The sequence below is a fragment of the Heterocephalus glaber genome, unplaced genomic scaffold (genome assembly GCF_053883595.1).
Source record: "Heterocephalus glaber isolate CG9 unplaced genomic scaffold, H.glaber_assembly_v1.0 deba00000621, whole genome shotgun sequence".
Taxonomy (NCBI): domain Eukaryota; kingdom Metazoa; phylum Chordata; class Mammalia; order Rodentia; family Bathyergidae; genus Heterocephalus; species Heterocephalus glaber.
The window spans coordinates 28,939,551-28,965,175 of NW_028258153.1; the positions used below are offsets into that span (position 1 = coordinate 28,939,551).

Genomic DNA, 25,625 nt, shown 5'->3' on the forward strand with positions numbered 1-25,625 from the left:
CTAACTTGAAGATTTATTTTTGTAACTTTTTGAAACAGAGAAAACGACACACTCTTGGGGAAGTGGGGTGGACAGCAGGCCCTGGTAAGTAAGTGGTCATGACAGCACCTGGAGTTGAGGCCTGACTAGGAGGGCAACCACTGCCACACGGCACGGGGGACAGCTACTGTCTGAGGCTTGGCAGGCCATTCCCACGCCATGCAAAGCTGCTATAGGTCCAAGTCATAAAAGTCTTCCAGCTCATCATGAAACAAGTCCCACTCGTCCTCAGAGTCAGTCAGCTCGTCGTCCCCACCTGCAGCCAAAAGCATAAGCAACATCTCGCCCAGCTCAAAGGTGACAACCTCCTCTTCGTCGTTGTCAAAGGGGCTGCTGTTCTCTCTTTCCTCAATGAGCTCCCAGAAGTGGTTCCTCCGTTGGGCCTGTAAGAAACAAGGCCATGATAGGGGTGGCACTGCTGGGTAGTGTCTTCTATTCTGTCACTTACAAGGCAAAGCGTCCAGACTTCAGATTTCCGGTTCCACCCGACCAATGCCTCCCCTGGGTGGCTTGCTGCAGGCTGGCTAGGCTAGGGCTTGGCACACTGATTTCTCCTGTTCTGCTATCTGCTACCCCGCCCAGGTTCCAATCTCTTTCTTCCTCAGGGCCTCTCTAGTCCCGCTCCCAGACATGAGCGTTAACTTCCTGCCTCTCCCCCAACATGTGCACGACTCATCTGACAGCGTGGCAGTCCCCTCCTTTAAGAAAACAGTGAGAGTTACCCGGTATCTGCTTGATGTTCCCACTTTCTGTCTCTGTGGCTCCTCTCTACGGCCATCAGGGTACGCATGCTTGTAAAAACAGTTCCCTCCAAATGGGCAGCTCCCACGGCCTTCATCAAAATACCTGCATGCCTTGTTGCTGGAAAGGAAAATATCGCAGCCCTTATTCACAGTGGACTTCAGGTCTGTAAGTGACTATCACCTGGCGTTTGTTACACAGGGAGAGACAGAAGCAGATGCCGGCACGCAGCCCTCCCCGGAGGTATGCGCTCATCAAGATGTGTGCTAACGTGAAAGATGCTAGAAACAAACTCTGTTCAAGTCTACACTGTTTACCAGCTCTAGCATCGCAGATCCAGCGAGAACAAACCTTCTAGAAAGCCAACACACAAGAATTAATACGGACAACTACGACATGGACTCAGACTCAAGGTGAGGCAGAGCCCATGCCTGGGCCTCGGTGACCACCGTTCAGACGTGATTATAACACAGTCCCTTGGCATGCACCCCAAGGACTGTGTTATAGTTAAGATGCAAACCGGGTAAGTGGTATCAGGACGACAAGGGACCGCACTGGGGAGTTAAAGAAAGGGTAGGAAGGAGGTAGGAGTGTGTAATGCAGCACTGTTCTTTCCAAAGTGAACCCAGGCTGCTGGGCTCTCGGCTTGAGAAAAGCTGCAGTGCTCATACCTCATTGCCTCCTTGTATTTCTGAATGAGTTTCTGCTTCTCTTCTTTCTCCTCCACCCAGTACTCACTTGGAATGACAAAGTTAGATGTGATCCGGCATTCGGGGCAGGACCTGGGAAACAATGAACAGGCTGCAGTGCTCGTCCCACCAGAGGACAAGGACACAACCCGGTGTGCTCCCTGACTTAGCGCCCAGGGGCCGAGGCCGCAGGCACTGCCTGATGGGGTCACCCTGTCCCACACTGGCCCTGTGAGGCAGGACAATCGCCTTCACAGATTCAACTCAACAACTAGCCAGCTTTTTAAAAATAGTAACTTAAGCTTAAAAATCAACAAAAGAAGACATTTCACACAGACTCCTTTTTCTTTCGTTGAAATAAATTTATTTCTTGTAACTTTGCTCTGTTTAAATTACGTACTTTGTTCAGTTATGAGAACAATCTTAAAGGATGGTGGGTTATTGGCTAGCTTAATGGATGGTATAGGAAAGTGGAAAATGTCAAATGTCAGGAAACATACATTCAGAGCTAGTTTCTCCATGGAGCCTAAACTGGCTAATCCGTTAAACACAATCTCCTCAGAAAAAGCACGAAAATCCTACTAACTGATACACAGGGCTTCCTTGTTCAAATAAAGTAGAGATCGACTACCCTAGTAGCTAGCGAGATACAAAGAAGGAATCCCAATTAGAAGAATACCCACTGTCAACATAAAATGCATGCATTTAAATGCGGTCCATCTGGTTGAAAGTTGGCACAAGATACTACATTCTTCCCCAAAATAGAAAGCACAAACGAAGATTGGAGAGGAGTCTCACTTTATGATCTTGCTCTCAAATTGCTTAGCACTCCTCCACTTGCGAATACACTTGAGACAGTAGGTGTGGTTGCAGTTGGAGAGGATGCCGAAGCGGCGCTCGCTGGGGTTGGCTTTCTCGTACACCACCTCCATGCAGATGCCACACACCATGTCCTTGCTGCGCTGCACGGCAAAGGACAGCTCCATGTCCTTCTCGTGGGCCTCGATGCAAGACTGGAAGAGGGGAGAGCATAAGGTCAGGCATTGGAATCTTGGAGATGCTGACTCCACAGTTCATGGGTCAACTGGAAAAGGCCTGTCCCCAGTCTGACTCAAAAAGGGAACACAACCCTGCTGACAGTACGGGACTTCACAACACTGTAACATCAATCAGAGCGTGAGGATTGATTAACCTCAGGGATTGAGAAATCACCCGCTTTAATCTAATTTTGCAGCTTCACCCTGCTATCACCCAAGTCAAAGACAATTTTCCATACTAAGTGTGTCGACTTTCCGTTTTTCAGATGGAGAATGTAATTAGGATGAAGGATCTAATTTAAAATCTGTGAGAAAATAGGGTAAAGGAGCCGGGTATGGTGGCACACATCTGTAATCCCAGCACTTGGGAGGCTAAGGCAGGAGGATTACTACCAGTTCAAGGCCAGCCTGAACTACATAGCAAAACTCTGACTCAAAAAACCAAACCAAGGCCAGGGATTCAGTGGCGCCGCACCCACCTCACAAGTGCAAGGTCATGACTTCAATCCCCAGTACAGCAAAAAAAGAAAAAACACACCAAACCAAACCAAACCAAAACAACAACAACAAAGTCCAAGAAAATAGGGTAAAGAAAACTTATGAGTTACAGGCTGGGCACATAATTTGCATGACTTTATTTTTTCATTAATATATTTATTTACAGTGCTATGAATCAAAGTCAGAGCCTCACGCTTGATATACAAAAGCCCTACCACTGAGCTACCCCAACCACTCATATGCTTTTAACAAAATTAGCAGCTTTAACTGTGGTAATTCACATGTGCTGTGTGCCTACACACACACACACACACACACACACACACACACACACACACACACTTTAGCCATTGGAGTATGCAATAATTTTAGTATATTGAAAATTGTGTACCCATTACCACAGTTAATATTAGAATGTTTTCATTACCCCCAAAAAGAAACTGCATACCCACTAGCAGTTGCTCCTTCCCACAAAATCCCCAGTCCTTGGTAACCACAAATGTGAGAATTTGCCAGCTCTATTAGGGCTGCTCTAACCTGCTTTGTTCACACACTAAGTTTTCAAGGTTACTAGGGGTAGTAGAACAGATACTGTTTCCTTTTATAACTGCTGGATGGATACACACTTTTTGTCCATTCATCACATGACATACACTTAGAATATTCCCACCAGGAAAGGGGGGGGGGTGTTATGAAAAAAAACAACAACGCTGCTATGAACATTCTCGTACATGTGTTTTTTTTTGTTTTTTGTTGGTACCGGGGATCGAACTCGGGTCCCTGAGCTTGTGCAGCAGGCGGCAAAACCACTGAGCTAAATTCCCGGCCCTCGTACATGTGTTTGTGCAGGTACTATACACTTTTAAATCTGTATTAAGTATGATTACAGGAAATATAAAATGCAGAAAAGCAACAGAAAAGCCACCTATAAAGCTGGGTGCAGGGCTGGAGATGTGGCTCAGTGGCACAGTGCCTGCCTGACAAGCACTAAGTTCAATCCCTGGTACAAAAAAAAAAAAAAAAAAGCTGGGTGCAAAGATACACCTATATTTCCAGCACTCAGAAGGCTGAAGCAGGAGGACTGAGCTCAAGACCAGCCTGGGCTACCCATGGAGACTGAAAAAGGAAATAAAGCCAATTGTGGGACACATGTAATTAATTCCAGCACTCTGGGAGGGAGGCTGAGGCAGTAGGATCCCAAGTGCAAGCCCAGCCTTGGGAATTAAGCAACTTAGCAGCAAGATCCTGTCTCAAAATAAAAAGTATAAAAAAGGGAGTGGGAGGGCCGGGGATTTAGGTCAGTGGTTCCGGTGCCTGCCTCGAAAGCGCAAGGTTCTGAGTTCGATCCCCAGTACCAAAAAAAACAAAAAGGAGGGGGGGAGTGGGATGTAGCTTAGTGTGAAGGCCCTGGGTTCAAGTCCTAGTGCAGTGGGGGGGATAATCCCACAGAACTGTTTACTATTTTAATGTATTGTACAATTAGTCTTTTTCCTACTTTTATCATTTTTACAATCTTCAGAGAAAAGCATGACTGCATTACCCTCAACAAAGGGCCAGGGATTTAGCTCAGTGGCACCACGTCTGCCTTGCAAGTGTAAGGTCCTGAGTTTGATCCCCAGTACCAAAACAAAAAAGTTAAGAATATAGCATCACCGGTATGGTTATGAAGGTAGTATTCAAATTGTCTATTCTATACCACATTTCAAACCAGATTGCTGTGAGAAATGGAAATGATTAGAAGCAAAATTTGTTCCAATAAATGGAAAAGTTTATGAAACAATGCACTTAAAATTAAAGAATCTGAAACCTCAGTACATTAAAGTTGGGAATGTAAAATGATGCAGCCACTACGAAGTCTGGCAGCTGCGCAAAATGTCAGGCATATATATACCTGCTGTCTCAGGACTCTGGGAGGCTGAGGCAGGAAGAACTTAAATTCCAGCCAAGCCAGGGGAACTTGGTGACTCAGTGAGATCATCTCAAAATAAAAACAAACAGAGGGGCCTGGGATTTAGCTCAGTGGTTACGTTGCCTGCCTTGCAAGCACAAGGACCCGAGTTTGATCCCCGGTACCAAAAAAAAAAAAAAAGAAAAGAAAAGAAAAGAAAAAAAAAAACAGATAGAAAGGGCTGGAGATGTAGCTCAGTGTCAAGGCCCTGGGTTCAATCCTCAGTAGAACAAAAAAAAGCTAAGCTGAGTTCCATCTAACTCAGCAATTCCATTCCTAAAGATTTGTCTAAGATAAAGACATGTCCAAATACTTTTACACAAATGTCCACAGTATCACTGTTCATAAAGCCCAAAGGTGAAACAATCCAAAAGCCCATGAACAGAAAAACATGTGAACATGTAAACAGAAAAAGAGCCTACAATGATTATCCAACTATAAAAAGGAATAAAAAACGGGGCGTGGTGGTAAATACTCATGACCCCAGCTGCCCAGGGCAAGATTCCAAGTCTGAGGCAGCATAGACAATTTAACAAAACCCTGTCCCTAAATAAAATATACAGTTGGGGATGTAGCTCAATGGCACCGCACCTGCCTGGAAAGCACAAAGTCTTGAGTTCAATTCCTGGTACCCGAAAAAAAAATACACAAGAAGGGCCAGGGATGGAGCTGAGTGGCACAGTACCCCTGGGCTCCCTCTCACTGACATGGCTCAGTGAAAGCCGCCCATCCCCACAGCCCATACACTGTGCTGCTCCCGTGACAGGAAATGCCCACCCTCAGCCACAGCACAAAGAACCCTTGCTGCCAGGAGCGAAGGGCTGGAGTGGACTGCTTGTGAGTGTGGGTTTCCACTGGGGATGACAAATGTCCTAAAACTACAGTAGTGGTAACGAATGGACAACTCTGCAAGTATACTACAAGCCAGTGAAAGGTTGGTGTGGTGGTTGTATGCCAGCATTCCCAGCATTCAGAGGCTGAGGCTGAAGATCCAAGTACCAGCACAGCCTGAGCAACTTAGAATGTAGCACAAGAGTGCTAGGATTCAAATGTTTCTCTGAAATGAAGCAACACACAGAAAGGACAAACCCCATTCCCCCCAGTAGCACACTCTTGCCAGAGACTTACTTTTATATGCTGGGACCTCTGGGCTGTATCCACCGGGTGCAGGACCTGCAGCCCACACATGTCGCAGGCGTCACCGTGCAGGTACACGCAGTTCTCCCCATAGCGGCACTCTCCCACAGCAGCGTAGGGGCAGAGCTGCTTCTTGGTCTCCACTGCAGCCGGCTCCTTCTCAGACTCTGCCTTGGGCAGGGAGCCCTGCACGGGGGCCTCTGAGCAGGCAGGGGTAGCTGCAAACGTGTGAGAGGGTTGAGGGCCAAAGGTGAGGAGATACATGAACTATAAGGGAACTAGAGCCTAACTGAAAAGACCAAGGAAGAACTGCGATTAAACTCCCAACAGTTGACAGAACTACTTTATTACTCTTTTATTTTTTTTTTTTGGTACCAGGGATTGATTGAACTCGGGTCCTTGTGGTTGGGAGGCAGGCACCAGAACCACTGAGCTAAATCCCCAGCCCTACTTTCTTACTCTTGAAAGGCATGACTTTTCTACAAGGCAGATGTTTCCAAGATTGGGTTTGAAAAAAAGAATCCTTCTGTAATTCTTTTTTTTGTTATTGGGGATCGAACTAAGGACCTTGCACTTGTGAGGGAGGCGGTGCTTCCGTAATTCTTGAGTAACTGAAATTTAATCTTAAAAAGTACTAGTTAAAGGGCTGGGGATTTAGCTCAGTCGCACCGTGCCTGCCTGGCAAGTGCAAGGTCCTGAGTTCGATCCCCAGTACAAAAACAAAAGTACTAGTTAAAGAGAGGCTTCAGTTTTAAAAACATCCTTAATTTGTTACAACTGGGATTCAGTGGGAGACAAGTGTCTCTGTCTCATCTCAGGTGAGCTAATTTCAAGTGTTAGGTGCAGGCTGCACCCGGGGGCCAGGAGAGGAAGGCTTTAGTGCTCAGCTCATGGGACTGTGCTCTGCAGATACTCACTGCGGCCGCAGTAGGGCTGCCCAGGCACGAACTCGATGGCGTTCACCCAGTCCTCGGACCCTGCGCCTAGGGCGGGGAAGTGCGCATTTCGGGACTCGGCATCGCCCATATTAATCTCCACGAGAGCTCCAGCGACGGAGAGACTTGAGGTGGCAGCAAGGGATGGTTTTGCAGGTAGATCTGTAGCAGCTGCTTCTTCCTGTTTCAATGGCTTGCTGTGCTCATATCTGAAAAAAAAATGAGGAAGTAAAGGGTTACTATCCATCACACACACTCCCTGACACAGTCCTTGAACATTTCTGTGTGTACAGGAGCCACATGGGAAACAGAGGGCTGGGGATGGAGCTCAGTGCTCCCTGGATTCAGTCCCCAGTACCACCACGCCCCTAAGAATAAGGACAAAAAAACAAACAAGTACACATTTTAGGCTTTGTAGCTCATAGTCAATGTCACAACTATTCAACTCTGCCTGCATCTGTAGTACAAAAAGCCACAGGCATTTAAATGAACTCATGTGACTGTCCCAGTAACACTGCACTTCCAAGAACAGCCTTTGAATGTGGTCTATGGGCTGCAGACCACTGTGACTTCAAATTTCACTCACTGAACCATGAGTCAAAGTAAGGTAAGGAACACCTTCTAAAACGGCAGACAGGATCTACAGAATGTACCGTCTGCATCTTCTTTTCCTGATCCACACACTTGCCGATTCCTTACCTCACTCTCTTCGCTTTCTCCTTCCTTTCACATCAGTACACTATTTAATCTATTGCCAAAGACAACAGGGAAACTATTCCCTTCAAGAAGCCACTTGCCGACTCAAAATGCGCAACTTTTCCAGCCTTTTAGACAGAGCTGATTTCAGACACAAGTCATTACATGTGGAATAAATCTAAACCATGGTGTGTATACAACTTGCACAGTGAAGCAGAACCAAGCATGGTCAGCTGTATTGTATGTCTAGTTTACAATTAAAAACAAAAACAAACAATAAAAAAGACAGGGGCGGGGATTTAGCTCAGTGGTTTCACCGCCTGCTGCGCAAGCGCAAGGACCCGAGTTCGATCCCCAGTACCAAAAGGGGGGGGGGGGCGGTGTGCCAGGGATTTAGCTCAGTGGTTCTGGTGCCCGCCTCACAAGCCCAAGGTCCAGAGTTTGATCCCCGGTACCAAAAAAAAAAAAAAAACACCAAGGACTGGCTGTTAGGAGTGGGCATGGCTCAGTGGGAGAATGTTTGCTTAGCATGAACAAGGCCCTGGGTTCCATCCCCAGTACTACCTTCAGCCTTGTCTGTAGAGCTTTTAGGAGATTTCAGTGTAAAAAGAACTGAAAGGCAGCACAGTGGCACACACCTGTAATACCAGCATTCAAGATGAGTTTGAGGGCAGCCTGGACTATGTAGTGAGGTCAAGACCAGCCCAAATTAGAGAGTGAGGCCCTGTCTCAAAAACGAGGTGGAGGGCACAGATGTAGCTCAGTGGGAGCGCATTGCCCTGGCATGTGTGATGCCCTGGATTTGATCCTGTACTACAAAGAAGCCCTGACTACACAGTCAGGCTACAGAGAGGCTTCGAGGCCAGGCATGGTAGCATGCGCCTGTGATCCCAGCACTCAGCAGGCTGAGTGCAGGAGGATCACCATGAGTTCCAGGCCCGCCTGGGCTATATAGTGAGGAGTTCAAGGCCAGCCTGACCTGCATAGTGAGACCCTGTGTCAAATAAATAAGATAGAGTAGGGTAGAGTAGGATAGAATAGAACAGAATAGAACACCTTCCACCTTCCATACTTAGTGACTAAGAGAAAAACAGTGTCATGTGGGGCTGGCAAAACTACCAGGGCTGTAGAGCCCTGACCTTTACTCCCACAGACTTCCCAGTAGTGAATTTCTCATTCATTCTATCTGGACCAGTCAGACAAGTACCTATTTGACACTAAGGACCATCTGCAGGTTCACCTGCCTCACAGCAGTCAACTGTCTACAACTCTCTGCTGGGCACTGAGCTTCTCCGCTGACCATATTCACTTCCTTTACGAGTCATCAATAACACAGTCCCAGGAACCCAGCTTCCCACATCAGCCCCATCCAGAAACCCTGCAGAAACTGCCCACAACAAAGACTTGCTTGTTACAGGATGGGATGTTGCCAACCCCACCCACCCACCCTTTGCAGGACTGAGGATTGAACCCAGGGCCTTCTCACTGTGTTGCATCTCCAGATCCTTTTTTAAATTTTGAGACAGAGTCTTGACAAGTCACTAAGTTATCCAGGCTGGGCTCAAACTTGTAATCCTCCTGCCTCAGCCTCCCAGGGTGCTGGAATTACAGATGTACACTACCACACGTGCCTTCCCTGTCTAACACTAACTGCAAAGTAACCACTAAACTCAAATACCCTGAGGTCCATTTCTCTTTTTTTCTGGTACCAGGGATCTAACTCAGGACCTTGCACTTTCAAGGCAGGCACGGTGGCACTGAGCTAAATCTCAGGCCCCCTGGGGTCCATTTCTAAAAGAAAAATATATTTTGCCCCATCCAATGGATGGCTTAACATTAGACAGGATGCCGCCGCCTGCCTTGCAAGTGCAAGGACCTGAGTTCGGTCCCCAGTACCAAAAATAAACAAAAACAAACATTAGATAGGATGACTTAACATCACCACCCCATCCATCATATCCCAACAGCTGACACGTTTTTCTAATATGACACTAACACTGGCTAGGACACTGCCAGAGCTTTACCTAGTGTAGTGGTTTAAAGTACATCCCAAACTCGCCACATGCCTCTCTTCCAAAGATAGAGCTCTACTCCTGCCTGTCCCTTTGATGTGAGCTGGACTCAGTGACTTAGCCCAGCACTCAGGTGGAGTGACGGCGTGTGACTGCGAGCTGAGGTCATAAAAGGTATGTCCCCCATCTCTTGAGCTGCTAGCTCTTGGCTTGCTGCCAAGCTAGACAGACACCACAGCTGCCCGACGGAAAGGCCTACTGTTGAGGAACTGGGGTCTCCTGCCACCAGCCAGAGGAGCGAGCAAAAGAGTCCCCAGATCCATCAAGCTTCCATGCCTGTCACCCTGGCCAAGAATCTTGAGAATCTGAGATAAAACCACTCAGCTAAGCTTCTCATAGGTTCCAGACCCCTAGAACCTATGTGAGACCACAAATACTTTTGGTTTTTTTGAGACAGGGTCTCACAATGTAGTCCAGGCTGCCCTCAAACTCATGGTGATTCCCCTGCCTCAACCTCCTGAGTGCTAGGATCACAGATGTGCACCACCATACCTGGCTAATGCACGGTGTTTTGAACTGCTGAACCCTGGAGTAAACATCAACTGATAACTGAAACACCTTGATATGCACATACTTTCTACTATGTGGGAAGATAAGCAAGGAAACACTCTACACAACTTCTAAACAGAAACCACTAATGATGAATTGCGCCTGAACAGGATTATGGCACAAATTCAAATTGAGGGTAAAGATCCCTCAGCAATTAACCCTTCTATAATACTCTGTGACAGACAGCAAAGGCATTTTCACTAAGGCTGTAAATGGTGCTCAACTTTTGTTTCACTTCCCAACCTGTCAATACTCGGAAGTGTTTTTGTTGGTTTTCTTACTAGTAAGAGGGTTGGTTGGCTTGTCTGATACTTCTGAGTGGGCCAGGGATTTAGCTCAGTGGCACTGTGCCTGCGTTGCAAGCCCAAGGCCCTGAGTTTGATCCCAGTACCAGAAAAACAAGAAAAAGTAACCTAACTCACTCCAAATTCCTGAGACCCTATTCTGTCTCCCTAGTTCACTGAAACCATTCCAGTTTAGACAAATATGCATTTCAGACTTTGCTCTGAAAAGGAAACGCCACATACCTTCCCTAAGGTATGCAGAAGAAATCACTCCTGGGGCACTAATTCAAGACTGGTGGTGGTAGGGTTAAGACACAGGACCTCATTATGTAGTAATTCAAGCTGTAATCCTCAGTAATCCAAGATATAGGCCTACCCCTCCTTAAATGTAGGGATATAACAGGCAGGCATGGTGACACACACCTGCAATCCCAGCACTCAGGAGGGAGCTTGAGGCAGAGAAAGATTGCCATTGAGTTCGCCAGCCTGAACTACATAGTGAGTGCAAGGCCAGCCTGCACTACATAGCAAGACTCTATCTCAAAGAACAACAACAAAAGTGGGGATTACAGATAATGACCACCACACTCAGCTAATTTAGAGCTGGTTTTCTTCGTTGGTTGTTTTTTGAGACAGGGTTATTCAGGCTGGCCTCAAACTCCCCGAAATCCTGCCTTAACTCCCTGAGTGCTGGGATTACAGACATCAGCCACCACACTGGGCTCAAATTTTAAGCTTTTCCAAATGGGCAGGGGATCAAGAGTTGCAGAGAGCAGAAGGGGTAGGAGGGGAAGGGGAAAAAGAAGCATTAAGATGTGTTATGTAGATGTACAAACTCTCCATGATAAATGTAATCACTATGTACTGCAAACCTGTACTAATAAAAAGTACATCATTAATTCAAAACACGTAATACATTCCCTGGCAGGACACAGTGCTGTCCGTGTACTGCCATTCCTAAGAAGCACTTTTCAAAGCATTAAGTAATGATTTTTATATTGCTGGGGATAAAGCTCAGGGCCCTGGGTATGCCAGGCAAGTGTTCTACCATGGAGCTACACCTTCAGCCCTAAAGTGTTAAATGTTTTTATGTTTTTAATCTATTATGTATAAAGCTACTAACATTACGTATTTTACTGTTTTCTCCCACCATGCCCACCAGAAATGAATCTATGAACTGATTCTTACCTGCAGCGATCTCCATACACACAGTACCCTCGCTGGAAATACTTGCACACTACACCGTAAGGACTGTCGGAGAGGTCATGGGAGTAGCGACAATTATCTCCTTCCTTACAAACCCCATGCATGAAATACCTGCGAGATAAAGGACCATAAAGCTGTATTAGAAAGATTAAAGCCAGTTAAAGAATTTAAGACTTACATGTTTTTCTAGTAAACATACAAGTGTAGGAAATGAACTGAGTGAGTAGCCCTAGACCACATAGCCAGAAAGAGCCATGTGTGTAGCGCAGCAGGCTGCCCAGGGCACAGACACCAACTTAGGTCTCAAACATGCATCCTATCACCGCAGGTCAAGACTGACCACTGTCCTCGTCTTACAGTCCTAGCAAGTGGCTTATTTTCCATTAGCTTTAGCCATAACAGTGGCTCCATCTGTAAAACAATCAAAGATAAAGAAGCAAGAAACCAAACAGATTGGAAAGGGCCAGATTAGTGTTTGGTTTTACTTCTTCAAGAAATTTTTATAAGGGATGGGAGATGTCGCTCAGTGGCAGAGTCTTTGTCTAGCACCCCAGAGGGAAGGAGGGGAGGAAGGAAGGGGGGAAGCCAGAAGGGATGAAGGAAGACTGGGGCCTTTTATGGGCCCCCTAGACCAATGATGATGAACCTTTTAGAGACTGAGACTGAGTGCCCAAAGTACAACCCAAAACCCACTCATTCATCATGAAGTGCCAACAATGCAATTAAACCTGAATATCTATCCCATGTTTGGCTGCTGGGGCAACTTGGCTCTGTGCCTAACAGAGAGTTCTGTGTGCCCACTGAAGCATAGGGGCCCACAGGTTTCCCACCACTGCCCTAGACCATCTTAATGCTTTAAAAGCCACACACGAAAACACAAAACCATCTGCAGAAGTAAAGACAAAAGGAAATTACCTGGCCAGCTGCCTTAAGGATTATAGGAAGTGGCTGGCAGTTTCCAAACCCAGGCATGTAAATACATGAGGTAGTTTTCTAGGTGGACCTGGACCGCTCTCTCAGCAGCAGCAGCAATACCTGGCAATCTGCTAGAGATTCTGAGATCCTGCCTAGAACCTACTAGGTCAGAAAAGAGGTGTGGGGCCCAGAGATCTGTTCGGATTAGGGAAATGGGGCATCTTGCTTGTTGTGGGCAACCTTGATCTGGTAAAGTACACAGAATCCCTTTCCCATTCTCCCATTACTGACGTATGTCAGGGTTCAGTTTTTTAATTCTTTGTCCTTTAGATCTTTCTCCTGAGCAGAGTATGAAGATTCAGTTTGGCAAACTAGAACCCCCATGACATACATCTCCACAAAGCTAGTACAGAGCAGGAAACAGTAACTGCTTGCTGGGTACAACTGTCCCTGGCCTCAAAGAGAGCACTGATGGACCTAAGGAGGGCACACAGCAACCCTGAGACAATAGGAAGAGAGCAGGCGATGACAAGCACATTCCACGTGTCTGCCAAACAAAATGACAGAGAAACAGACTCACCTGTACCTAGGGTACCCAAACAAACAGAAGCCAGGCATGATGGCACACACCCTGAATACCAGAGAACCCATCAGAGGCCCATCCGGGGACTTAGCAAGACCCTGGCCAACATAGAAACTAAAAAGGGCTTAGTAGAGAGTGCTTGCCTAGTGTGCCCAAGGCCTGGGATCAAACCCCAGGACCAAAAAAAAGGTGGGGAGGGGGCTTCCCCAAACTAAAATGTAAAAGGACTGTCTGCATATGAACCTTCTAAGTAACAGCAGTAAATAACATGAGAAGAAAAAACAAAACTTCAAAACATCATAGTAGAAAGTTGAATTACACGGGCCTGGGGATTTAGCTCAGTGGTTTCGCTGCCTGCTGCGCAAGCACAAGGACTCAAGTTCAATCCTCGGTACCAAAAAAAAAAAAAAAAAAAAGAAATAAAGTTGAATTACAGGGCCAGGGATTTAACTCAATGGTTCCACCGCCTGCCTCACAAGTGCAAGGACCCGAGGTTCAATCCCTGGTACAAAAAAAGGAGAAAGTTGAATTACAGATATAAAATTGAGGCATGTCTGTAACTTGCATTCAGCAGGCTGAAGCAGGAGGATTAGGAGGTCGAAGGCAGCTTGGACTACAGAGAAACCCTATCTCATACCAAAAATAGTTGGTGAGACGGTGCACATCTGTAATCCTGTACTCTGGGAGGCTGAGCAGAGGATCAAAAGTTTGAGCCTAGCCTGAGCAACTTAGCAAGAACCTGTCTCAAACTTTAATAAAATTTTAAAAGGGCTAGACATAGTGCCACACACCTGTAATCCCAACACTCTGGGAGACTGAGGTAGGAGAACCACAAGTTCAGAGTCCAACCTAGGCGACCTAGCAACATAGCAAACAAAAGGGCCAGGGCCCTGGGTTCAACCTCCAGTACTGCCATAAATAAGTAAATAAATAAAATTATCCCTAATTTCAACTGCTATTAAGCTTAACTTACTCTAACTCAGGTTTAAACTTTAGCTCAAGTGCCTTACTACTTGCTGTAAGCTTTGCAGCGAGATGAGCTCCCTATGACCCCATTCTGAATTTGTCTATGAAAGTATCTTTAATAAAGCTAGACAGGCTTGGGGAACAAGTTTTACCAAACTTGTGCCAATAGATCATTTTTGACTGCATAAATGGACAAAAAGACTAAAAAAGTATCTAAAAAAGTATTTGGTTTTAATGTTAAACTACTGAATGCAAACTTTACTGGAAATTACTTTAAAATAAACATTTTTTATGAAAAAAAAAGACATAGCCACAATTGCTAATGGGTCATCTTTTGTTACAATACCAGACTCAATCCAGGGCCTTTGCCCTGAGCTACATCTCCAGCTCTTTTTAAATTTATATTTTGAGACAAGGTTGATCTCACCAGATTGCTAAACTGCTGAGGCAAGGTTAGGGCTACAATCCTGCCTCAACCTCCCAGCATGCCTGGATGACAGGTGTGTGTGCCTGGCTAGGTTATTTATCCATCTGAAGCAGTGTCAGCTCCATACAGCAGACAAAGGGGCAGCCCTTGCCTGCTTCTCTGGGGGGAGCCTACAGTCAGAAACTCACTAATAGAGATGTAAGGCTTGGTAAAAGAGCCACCTAGAGATCTCTATTGGGAAGACAGCTCCTAAATCTCAGGTGCAGCACTGGTTTGCTCTTGAATTCTATCCTCTTTCCCATGCTCTCACTTTTGGGGGGAGAAGTGGGAGTTGAGACAGTCTCCCTATGTAGTTCAGGCTGGCTTTTAACAATGTAGCCCAGGCTGGGCTGTAACAAACAAGTGGTGAGCCTCCAGTCTTAGCTTCTTGAGGGCTGGAATTATACAGGTGGCCACCACACGCCTGCTCTCAGAAATTTAAATCACTGTACCTGGTTTAAGTCCTCCACTAACTTCCCGTTTCCCTGACCACAAACTTCAAAGGGCTCTACCCTACACCACGCCATACTGATATCATTGTCTGTCACTGTGGGCAATGTCCTGTAGGACCAGCCAGCTGGCCCACGACATGTGGCAGGGCTTCAGATCACCTTAGCCAAGAGCATGGTACAGGTACTTGACTGAGACACTCTCACTCCTAGGACATGAGAACACAGTGCTCTACCTTTTCTTGTGTAATTTTCTTTTTCTTAGTACTGGGGATCAAACTCAGGACCTTGCGCTTGAGAGGCAGGTGGTGGAAACACCAAGCTAAATCCCTGGCCCCTCTTGTGTTTTTCTGTTTGTTTGTTTGTTTGTTTGTTTGTTTTTGCGGTACCGGGGATCAAACTCAGGACCTTGGGCTTATGAGGCAGGAGCAGTGCCACTGAGCTAAATCCCCGGCCCGCTTGTGTATTTTTATATAAAAACACTTGTGTAGGGGGGTGGTAATGAGATTATAAAGCATCAACACCACTCTATGACTGTGCTTCCATCTCAAAACAAGAAAGATTAAACTATATTCAAAGAGTCAACCTCCAAAAAATGAATCCAGTTTACATACAAATCATCCTACTTGGCAGTCAGCAAAATGAGCACCAGTCTCTGCCTGACACCCTGTAACAGGAAGCAGGGACCAGACAAAGCTTTTGCTTCCCCAACAAAACTGCACTTGCTCTAAGATTAAATGGTTAAGGCACTTTTAAGCTACAATTACACAGGTAGAGGGACAGTTTGTGCAAAGGCCCTGCAGTGGGAGGATAGTCACCACACTGAAAGGGAAGAGGGCTAGCAAGGAAAGCAAAAAGCACATGGAGCAAAGTACTGGGCATGGTGGCACATGCCTGTAATCCCAGCACTCAGAAGGATCGTTTCAAGTTCAAGACCAGCCTGGGCTACAGAGCGAGTTCACGGTCTGGCTGAACTACATAGTGAGACCCTGTCTCCAAAAGAGAGAACAACAACAACAACAACAAAACACAAAAACCATAACACAGGTAAAGAAGCTAGGAGGCCAGGAACAAATCTGTCAGGGGGTCTTGTAAGCCAAGTTACCTTAAAGCAGTAAGGATTCACTGAAGAATCTAAAACAGAAGTGTCACAATCAGATCAAATTATTAAAATATTAAACTAGATTCTAGAAGCCAGGGAATAGAGCTCAGTGATAGACTGCTTGCCTAGCATGTGCAAGGGCAGGTTTAATTCCCAGCACCACAATAAACAAACAAGCTTCTAGGTGACTTGTCTTGGCCAACAGACTACAGTGAAGTCTGGAGACTCTCTGGAGACTCAAGTAGTCACAAGTTTCTAGAGCCATAGTCGCTGCTGCTACCACAACAACGAGATTGCTCAGATCTAAGCAATAAAAAGAACAAAAAGTTCAGAACTAGAGGACTCTTAAATTCCAGCTGTCACTTCCTACTTCTGTCAACTCACTGGCTTGAAGTACCCAGAAGAGTAAAGCACCCTTTTGGGAATGTCTGGGCAGGTCACAGGGGTGTGACCTAGGGGACTCCTCCTCTCTGCAGCTCTAACCCAGCTCTGCTTCCCAGCTGCCAGAGAGCAGCTTTCCTCCCACATACCCTTCCCCACCATGTGCCTGCCTGGAGTGGTGGACCATGGACCAATACCCCTCCCTCTTCAGTTACAGGTGGCAGCTATTCTGTCCGCTAGCTGGTGACTCTCACTAACCTGTTCAATCTCTGCTCACCCTGTGCCTTCCCCATCACACTATCTGGATACTCTGGTTTCTGATTTCTGATTTTCAATGAGTGGGAAAGAAGGAGGCAGCCCAGAAGGCAGGCACTGGACGTGCATTTGCAGTATTTTAGGTAGTCCAGCCAGCACTACTGTGACAAAGGGGTAAATACACTCTACATGCAGGAAGCTACCGGCTGCATCTGGCTCAGTGCAAGGTCTGAGAAACAAGCTGCTTGTTCCTGGGATGCAGCAGACTGAGCACCACCAAAGGACTACCACGGCTACTTCATCATCACCTGACACCACAGAGCCAGAGAGACACTAGAGCACAGGCCAAGTGCCACTGCCAAACCCAGGGCATTACTTACATGGGCCTGGTGGTACAGTCAGGTTTTTGGTTTGTTTTATCTGCCTAAACCCAAATCATGAGCAGTCTCCAGGGAAACACCTCCATGCCAACACAATCGATTAAGCCTAAGATTGTAGTGTTACATGTAATATATAAGCAGCAGAATAAAGGCAACCCACTTCCAAGATTTCACCCAACACAAACCATAAAAATAAGTACTTCCATTTCTAAAATCCTACCACCAAAACCAAAAACAAAACTACGATCCAAAATCACCTTGATGTCACTACCCAGGCGAGCTTCCCTGCTGTGATTTTCTAAAGTCCCTTCCACTATGAGGACTGACCCAAGCACTGTCCAGTAGTAAAGGCAATTTACCAGAACCCCCCTATGGCTGCACCTCTCGGAAACCCTGCAGTCACTGTCATAGAGAGAGTGACAAACCCCACCCAGTAAGTACCTTGTAAGAATGCAAAAGAACCAACCACCATCCTCACAGTGCTTGGAGGCAGCCTGACACCCTCCCTGGGGATTTCTAGAAGATTATGAAATCTTACCTGATGTGGCACTGAATCATCACTTCACCCACTGTGATAGTTCTTATGTGACATTAATTTTGCTAAGTGTAGGTAGGTACCCTGCTTCTCAAACTAGACTGGAAATCCTTCACAGGGGAAGCCCATGCTTTATTCTATCAGTTCTGTACACTTAATACATAATGTAGAAGTCACTTAAGTGTCACAAGCAAGTTAATTCTTTTCCAGGGCAGGTAACTTTCAGTGTGATCTCAGTGTATTTTGCCTTCATAACCCATCAAAAAACAAACCTGTAGGCTGGGGATGTAGCTCAGCAGCATTGCGCCTTTGTGGCAAGCACAAGGTCCCGAGTTTGATTTCTAGTACAGAAAAAACAAACCTGTAATCCCAGCACGCAGGAGGCTGAAGCAGGAGAGAGAATCTTAAATTCAAGGCCAGCCTAGGCTACATAACAAGTTCAAGACCAAGTTGAACTACACTGCAAGGCTGTGTCTCCAGGGCCGGGGATTTAGCTCAGTGGTGCAGCCTCGAGGGCAATGTACCAAGTTCGATCTCTGGTACCAAAAAAAAAGGGTCTTCATAAAACAAAACAAAAACCAGACATGGTAGAATGTGGCTGTAGTCCCAGCTGCTCAGGAGGCTGAGGCAAAATGGCTTGAGTCCAGGAGTTCAAGACCAACTTAAAAAAGAAAAAACCAAAAAAAGAGCTCCCCCCACAAAGGCCAGAAACGATGGCACACTCCTGGAAGGCTGAGGCAAAGGATTCCAAATCTGAGCCCAGCCCAGTTTAAACCTGAAACCCTATCTCAAAATATAAAAAGCTGGGGACATAGCTCAGTGGAAAAGCTCTGGGTTCAATTCCCAGTTCCAGAAAATAAAAGGTGTGAGGGTGGGCCTAAAAAGACAAAGACCTGGGCTTGGTGGCTTAGCCTGTAATCCCAGCACTCAGGAGGCAAGGCCGAAGAATCTAAAGTTAGAGACCACTCTGGGATACACAGCAAGTTCAAGGCTGGCTTGAGCTACACTGTAAGACCCTGTCTTAAAATGATGACAATGGTAATATCTGGAGATATGGCGCAGTACTGCCTGAGTTCAACTCCCAGTACCACAAAAAGAAATAAAAATTTAAAAAGAAATAAAAATGCTTAGAACTGTGTACTATTTATAACAAAAGAACACTCATCCACCACTGTAAAAATATTCAACAAGCCGGTTTAAATTCAAAATTTCAACCGAGCACGGTGGCACATACCTATAATCCCAGCACTCAAGAGGCTGAGGCAGGAAGATTGTTCAGTTTGAGGCCAGCCTTAATTATTAGTGAGACCATCTCAAAAGAAAAAAGAAAAGGGCCGGGGGGGGGGGGGGGAGAAGAAAAAAGGAACAAACCAGTTAATGTTTAAAGAAAAGTTGTAATTTGCAAACAGGTTTTAAATTTATCATTATTTTAGGGGGGCTTTTTTCTTTTTGGTACCAGGGATTGAACTCAGGACCTTGCGCTTTCCAGGCAAGTGTGATGGCACTGAGCTTAAATCTCTGGCCCAACTTGTAAGTTTTTGTCCTGTTGCTATTTCTTTTGAGAAGCAGTAACACTTTTGTAGGCTGGCCCGTGACTCCTAAGCTCATGTGATCTTCCTGCCTTAGCCTCCGGAGTGTCTAGGGCTACAGCTTCAGGCCACTGTTACCAGCCTACAGAGTTACTCTCTTTCTAGATAACTGTCCCAAATGGAAGCTACTACAAGTTACTACAAGAAGCCAAAAACTAGTACATCTAAGCCTGTATCTTTTACATGTTTTCTCAAATGAGGTTTACTGGGCTACATAAATTTCTAAAACACCTACACCTAGCCTTCATAGACAATGAATTCCCAAATGTCCAAGAAATACCTAGGAAATTTCACTAACAAGGATCGAGGCAAAGAGGAATACTAAAGTCTGGAAGTACAAAAATAAGAACCAAGGGCGGGGGATTTAGCTCAGTGGTTCCACTGACTGCCTTGCAAGTTCAAGGTCTCAAGTTCGATCCCTGATACCAAAAAAAAAAAAAGAACCAAGATACATCATGTATAGGTACAAGATCCCAACGATGAATGTAACTGTATTTTATATCTAAAATGTATCAATAAACTTAATAAAAAAAAAGAAAAAGAAAAAGTCTGGCAGTACAGTAGTGACCATTTCTACACTTGAGTGCTGCTTGAGGAGCTAAGAATGGAACAAGGAAAGTAAGAGAAAGGAAATGGAGGTTTTCAAAATGACAATGAATGCTGTACAGAGATGTAAAGGAGGGATGATCCGGACATGTACAACAACTAATAAGGAGGTAAGTATAGCAATGTCAGGGTGGGGTATACTGCAAATATGTACTAGTAATAAAAAAAGGTCAGATTGATGATGGGTCCTCAGATGTGGCTATACTTAGGTTGCAGAGGGTGGGTATAATGAAGGGGCCTTACAGAACTCTTCAGACTCAAATTCAACAAACATGTTCAGACTATGGAGGTGGCCAGGCGTGTAATCCCAGGACTTGATAGGCTGAGGCAGGAAGATTGTTGTGAGTTCAAGAGACCCTGTCTCACAACACAAAACCAAACCAAAACAAAACAGACTATGGAGGTGGATTGGGACTGCAAGGGAAATGACTGGAAGGTTCAGGAATAGAAAAGTTACATTAGGTTTTACATGTTTAAAAATTCACTAGCCAGGCATGGTGGTGTCCACCTGTAATCCCTAGCACTCAGGAGGCTGAGGCAGGAGGATTACTGAGTTCAAGGCCATAACCACATAGTGAGACCCTGTCTTTAAAAAAAAAAAAAATCACTGGCCCATAAACAACAACAGCAGTATTGTGATAAGATTCAAATAATTGGTTCCATGACCAAGAACTTAAGAACAACAGCAAAAAAACCAAATGCACATTCCTTAGGATACTGCACTTGATACCATTTTTAGAAATTATCTGAAATTGCTTCTATTCTTTGTGCACCCCATTATTGAAAAATAATTATCATTCACTCCTTAAATGAACCTAGAAAGCTTCAACCCAGTCGTTAACAAATGCGTCACACGAAAGACTGGGAATGCTTAAATCTCCCCGTTAATACTACAACACTGAATTCTGTATTATCGGGAATATTTCTACATATGTGCATACAAATAGCCAGATGAAAACCGGCCTTTCACTTGGATTCTTTTCAACCCATAAAAAATAAAAGCTTAGGCACTATCGATCAGCTCGGCAATTCTTTTACATGCGTGGCATGTGTGCACCTGCCAAACCCGCACCACTTAACAGTATTTTCCTAACATTCTGTTCTAGCTTACCCAAAACCGAACCTCTTTCCTTGGGGTCCCCGATCAAGAGGTAGGGCGCGTGAATCTCAAAAGCCACGCAGCGACTGGGAGGAGAGCGCTATTACGCAGCTCGTAAAATCAGGGATCAAAGAGATGACTCCGGCCCCGAATCTCTGGGATCCGAAACAAAGCTCGGAGCCACCGCCCGCGATCAACGTACAAAGCGCCGCGGCGAGGGGCGCTAAGGACGGGTGGGCAGCCGGCGAGGAGGCCGCTGACCCGGCCAGCCTCACGCCCTCGCCGACGCCCAGGGACCACAGCAGGGCCGGGCGTCGACGCCGCCTACCTCTCTCGGAGACCCGGGCGCCGAGAGCCCCACACCCCGCCGGCGGAGCGCGCGGAGGCCTGCGCAGCGCGGCGGGCATTGACGCAGTGGCCGCAGCAAGGGGCGGCGACCGCGGGACGGCAATGGCCTCGCACCCGGCAGTCGCCTCAGCGCCGCCCCCCTCGAGCCACCGCCGCCGCCGCCCCCTCCTCTAGCCCGCCACGCAGCGTCCTACCTGCAGGTGACCTGCTTGGTCCAGCCGCCGCCGCTGCCGTCGCTGCCACCGCCCCCCCCGCCCGCCCCCGGCGACGGGGCCGCGACAGTGGGGAGAGAGGTGAGGGAGGCCGCTGCCGCTCCTGATGTTGTGGCTGTTGTTCCGGGAGCCGCAGCCTCCGCCATTACTGTTTATCCCACACAGCAGTGGCCCCGGAACTTCCGGGATCACATAGTTCCGGTCCGGCTGCGGGAGAGACAGCGTCGAGGGGAGGGGAGGGAAGGAGACCGAGGCGCCGGCTCACTCCGCGTCGCGTCCGTGAGCGCTGCGGCCACTCGAAGGGCGGTCCGCAGCGTACTCGCCCGGGTCCTGCCCCCGGCACCGCTGATTGGTGGAGCCTAGGTCTCCGCCCACGAGGGGCCGGTCCCCGCTACCCCGCCCTCCTGGTTGGTAAAGCAAGTCCGGATACGGCGCCCCGGTTTGGAAGACTTGGAATCGAATCCCTACTTTCCCCTGTGCCGAGACCAGAATAGGCTGGACACCGACTCACTCCGAGCCTCAGTTTCCTCCAGTCTCCAATGAGGATAACCTGATAGGGCTTGTTAGTTATCAGGCTCAAAATGGTGGTGTCAAGCCCCCACAACCTTCCATGCCTTTACCCAAAAAACTTCTGGGAGCCAGGCTGAACTATATAGTGCGATCAAAAACAAAAATAATAGGCCGGGAATTTAGCTCAGTGGCACCGCGCCTGCCTTGCAGGCAAGGTCCCGAGTTGGATCCCTGGTACCAAAACAAAATAAAACCAAAAAAAGAAAAAAGAATATGGCCTGGGGATGTAGCTCAGTGCTAAGGTCCTAGATTCAATCCCCAGTGCCCCATTACCCCATTCATCTTACAAATTATTCTGCAACCCAGATAGTTTGGAGAAAAAGTTTAGAAAACAAAAACTAGTGAAAGAAGACGTTTTAGAACAACTAGAACAGCACAGATCTCAAAAGGCTAAGTTATTACAGGCATCAGCGTCTGAATGTAGTGCCTTCAATCGGCTCCATTGTTCCTATTTATTTGGGTTGGATTTTGAGACAGAGTCTCGCCATGTAGCCCAGCTCACTGTTCCGCTCCCCAGTGAGCCCAATCCCTGCTTACTGTTCCACTTTATTTAAAGACTTAACCTTTTCTTACTGCTTTCCTTTCCCCCTCTGAGTCCAGCCAACATTCTCTCCCACCAGTGAAACTTTCTCTTAAACCTGGGGTGGCGTACCTCGCTTCCCCACTTGGGGAATCTAAGAAACTTGTGAAACTGTGGAAAGGGGATTTAATTTACAGATGAAAGGCCACAGTCCTTTCAACGGGGTAAAGGAGATGACCCATTCATAAATGACCTGGGAAAGGCCCCTAGTGAATATGAAAAGGTATGGCATATTCACCAGGTGTCCATTTACAGGTCAAAGGGAGCAGCCAAGGTTCATTTACAGATAAAAAGGAGGAGCCCAGGCTTATTGTGTAGTATTTAAAGACTTTAGGAATTTTTGAAGGAGTTTGAGTCCAAAAGCTGCAGTTCCTATTAAAATTATAATTTAAAAATTTTGATTTTCCAGCCAGGTGTAGTGGTGCACGCCTGTAATCTCAGCACTCAGGGGGGCTGAGGCAAGAGGATCACAGTGAATTTGAGGCCAGCCTGGGCTACACAATGAGTTCAAGGCCAACCCTGAACTACATAGCGAGAGCCTGTCTCAAAAAAAAAGAAAATCTATAATCCAAATGGGAAGAGGACTAACAGATGAAGGGCAGGAGAAGGGTGGGGAGGGGGCGAGGATATAAAAAGAAGTAAGATGTGTCACATACAGGCATCAACTCTCCAGGACTGAATTCTTTTGTCTAGGGCAGTTTCACAATTTTCTTAGATCCCAACCCCCATCCCCATAATTATTACCAGGTCAAGGCCACAAGTGACTCCACCTCACCAGGGCCTGCACTTTTTTATGTTTTATTTTGTTTTTGGTACAGGGGATCGAACTCGGGTCCTTATGCTTGCGAGGCAGGTGGCAGAACCACTGAGCTAACTCTCTGGCCCTGCACTTTTTTATTTTTTGCTTTTGGGGGAGGGGGGTGAGACAGGGTCTCCCTATGGAGTTCAGGCTAGCCTTGAACTCACTATGTAGCCCAGGCTGGCCTCGAACTTGTGGCAATTTCCTACCTCAGCCTCCCAAATGCTGGGATTATAGGCATGCACCACTCATGCTCAGCTCTTTCTAACTAAAACATTTTCTTGTAAATTTGTGCTTTACTTTTAATTTCTATCATTACTAAAAGGAAGGACCTCAGCTAGCTGGTGACACTCCACGACTGAACTACATCCCCAGCATTTTTTATTTTATTTTGTTGAGACAGTCTCCCTAAATTGCCTAGGCAGGCCCTGAACTCAGGATCCTGCTGCCTCAGCCATCCAGGTAGCTGGGATTATAGGCATGTGCCATGGCACCCATTTAAAATTTTTTTTGAATAAAATAATCACATGAACTCTTCTTGCTATTTATTTATTTGGTACCGGGGATCAAACTCAGGGCCTTGCACTTGCAAGGCAGGCAGCGCCACCACTGAGCTAAATCCCTGGCCCTTATTTATTTTTGAAACAGAGTATCACTCCATATAGTTCAAGGCAGCCTAGAATTCATTGTGTGGCACAGGCTGCCCTCAAAGTTGCAATCCTTCTGCCTCAGCCTCCCAAGTGGTGGTACCTCAAATATTTATTTATTGGTACCGGGGATCCGACTCAGGGCAGCAGAACCACTGAGCTAAATCCCGGGCCCTGTCTTCCTCTTTTAAATCTACCTCACCCCACCTCTCCTAAGGTAACAGCAGCTGATAAGGGAAAAATTCCCTGGGTAGAAGACAGAGGAAGGAAGGAGAGATAGAGGTACTCAACTCACAGGCTACAAGTGAAGAAGAAAGACTGCTTCCCCTTCTGGAATTCACGTGAAAGCCTTAAATTCCCTCTGGACCCCCAGGTGTCACACAGTCTGCTTAAAACACAACCACACTAGAATCCTCAAGAACTTGTCTTTCTAGCAGATGTATGCTCTGGGAATGGGTGCTTCCTGACCTAACTTTTTGGGTTTTTTTGAGACAAGGTCTTGCTATGCAGTTCAGATTGGCCTTGAAGTCATTGTGTAGCCCAGACTGGCCTCAAACTCCTAGTGATGTCAGCCTCCCAAGTGCTGAGATTACAAGCATGCACCACCATGCCTCACTCAAATACAACTTTTTAAATTAGATTTCTTCAAGCTGGAGGTGGGGCTGTGAGTCCTAAGCAACTCCATTTTAAAATTAGGCTCCATCTTAAAATAAGGTGGCCTGGACATAAACTCCAGTTCCAAGAAAAACTACAAGATGTACTTTGACCACCCGGCTGTGATAATGTTCAGCAGTCCCCTAGCAACAGCTAATCAGTAGTTACCCCAATACCCAAATGTCCCAGATGTTCTTTTCGATAGCTTGAGCAACCGTTTGCAGTTTGGCCCGCGAGGCACAGCCAATCAGGTTTAAACATTCAAAAATTGCTATGTACCAGCCAATCATGTAATTTCCAAACTGGAACTCCCCGAACCTTGCTGTAACCCGTATAAAAACCCCTGCTGATTTGGAGTTGGGGGCTCTCAATCCTGACCCGCTGCACTGGTGATGGTTGAGAGTCCCTGCTCGGGCTTGAATAAACAACCCTCATGTGTTTGCATCGGAATCGGCTCCTTGGTGGTCTTTGGGGACTTCGCGATCTGGGCACAACATTTGGGGGCTTGTCCGGGATCCCCCAAACCCCCAGGACCCCCGAACCAGAGGGTCGATACCGGCCGGTGAGTGTCTCTGTGTTTGTGGAGTTGTCTGTCTGTAATTCGGGGGCCCAATTATTTCTGAGTAGGTCGGCAAATGGTCTAAGCGGACGCGCTGGC

The 25,625-nt window shown here is 46.6% G+C and overlaps 1 protein-coding gene across 4 annotated transcripts; it reads right to left on the reverse strand.

Annotated features, from left to right (window-relative positions):
• On the reverse strand, nt 1-22,017 carry Mkrn1 (makorin ring finger protein 1). 4 transcript variants are annotated; one of them, XM_087206316.1, is made up of 8 exons: nt 21,700-22,017; nt 11,814-11,942; nt 7,007-7,233; nt 6,081-6,307; nt 2,268-2,482; nt 1,519-1,562; nt 762-900; nt 1-422 (listed from the first exon to the last, which is right to left on the reverse strand). In XM_087206316.1, exons 1-8 carry the CDS (start codon nt 21,861-21,863, stop codon nt 278-280), a joined length of 1,290 nt encoding a protein of 429 aa, XP_087062442.1. In that variant the 5' UTR covers nt 21,864-22,017; the 3' UTR covers nt 1-277. The 4 variants fall into 4 exon arrangements, with proteins under 4 accessions (XP_087062442.1, XP_004851340.2, XP_012929987.2 ...); XM_004851283.3 differs by having other exon boundaries at nt 1,452-1,562; XM_013074533.3 differs by lacking the exon at nt 21,700-22,017 and adding an exon at nt 21,486-21,671 and having other exon boundaries at nt 1,452-1,562.
• Nucleotides 22,018-25,625: the final 3,608 nt, after the last annotated feature.

Bases quoted from the DNA above. Each gene is read 5' to 3' on its own strand.
- Mkrn1 (XM_004851283.3), bottom strand. From the start codon at position 21,863: ATGGCGGAGGCTGCGGCTCCCGGAACAACAGCCACAACATCAGGAGCG. The intron at 7,234-11,813 runs GTAAGAATCAGT...TTTTTTTTTCAG, and splicing joins GTGTATGGAGATCGCTGCAG to ATATGAGCACAGCAAGCCAT. The intron at 6,308-7,006 runs GTGAGTATCTGC...ACACGTTTGCAG, and splicing joins GCAGCCCTACTGCGGCCGCA to CTACCCCTGCCTGCTCAGAG.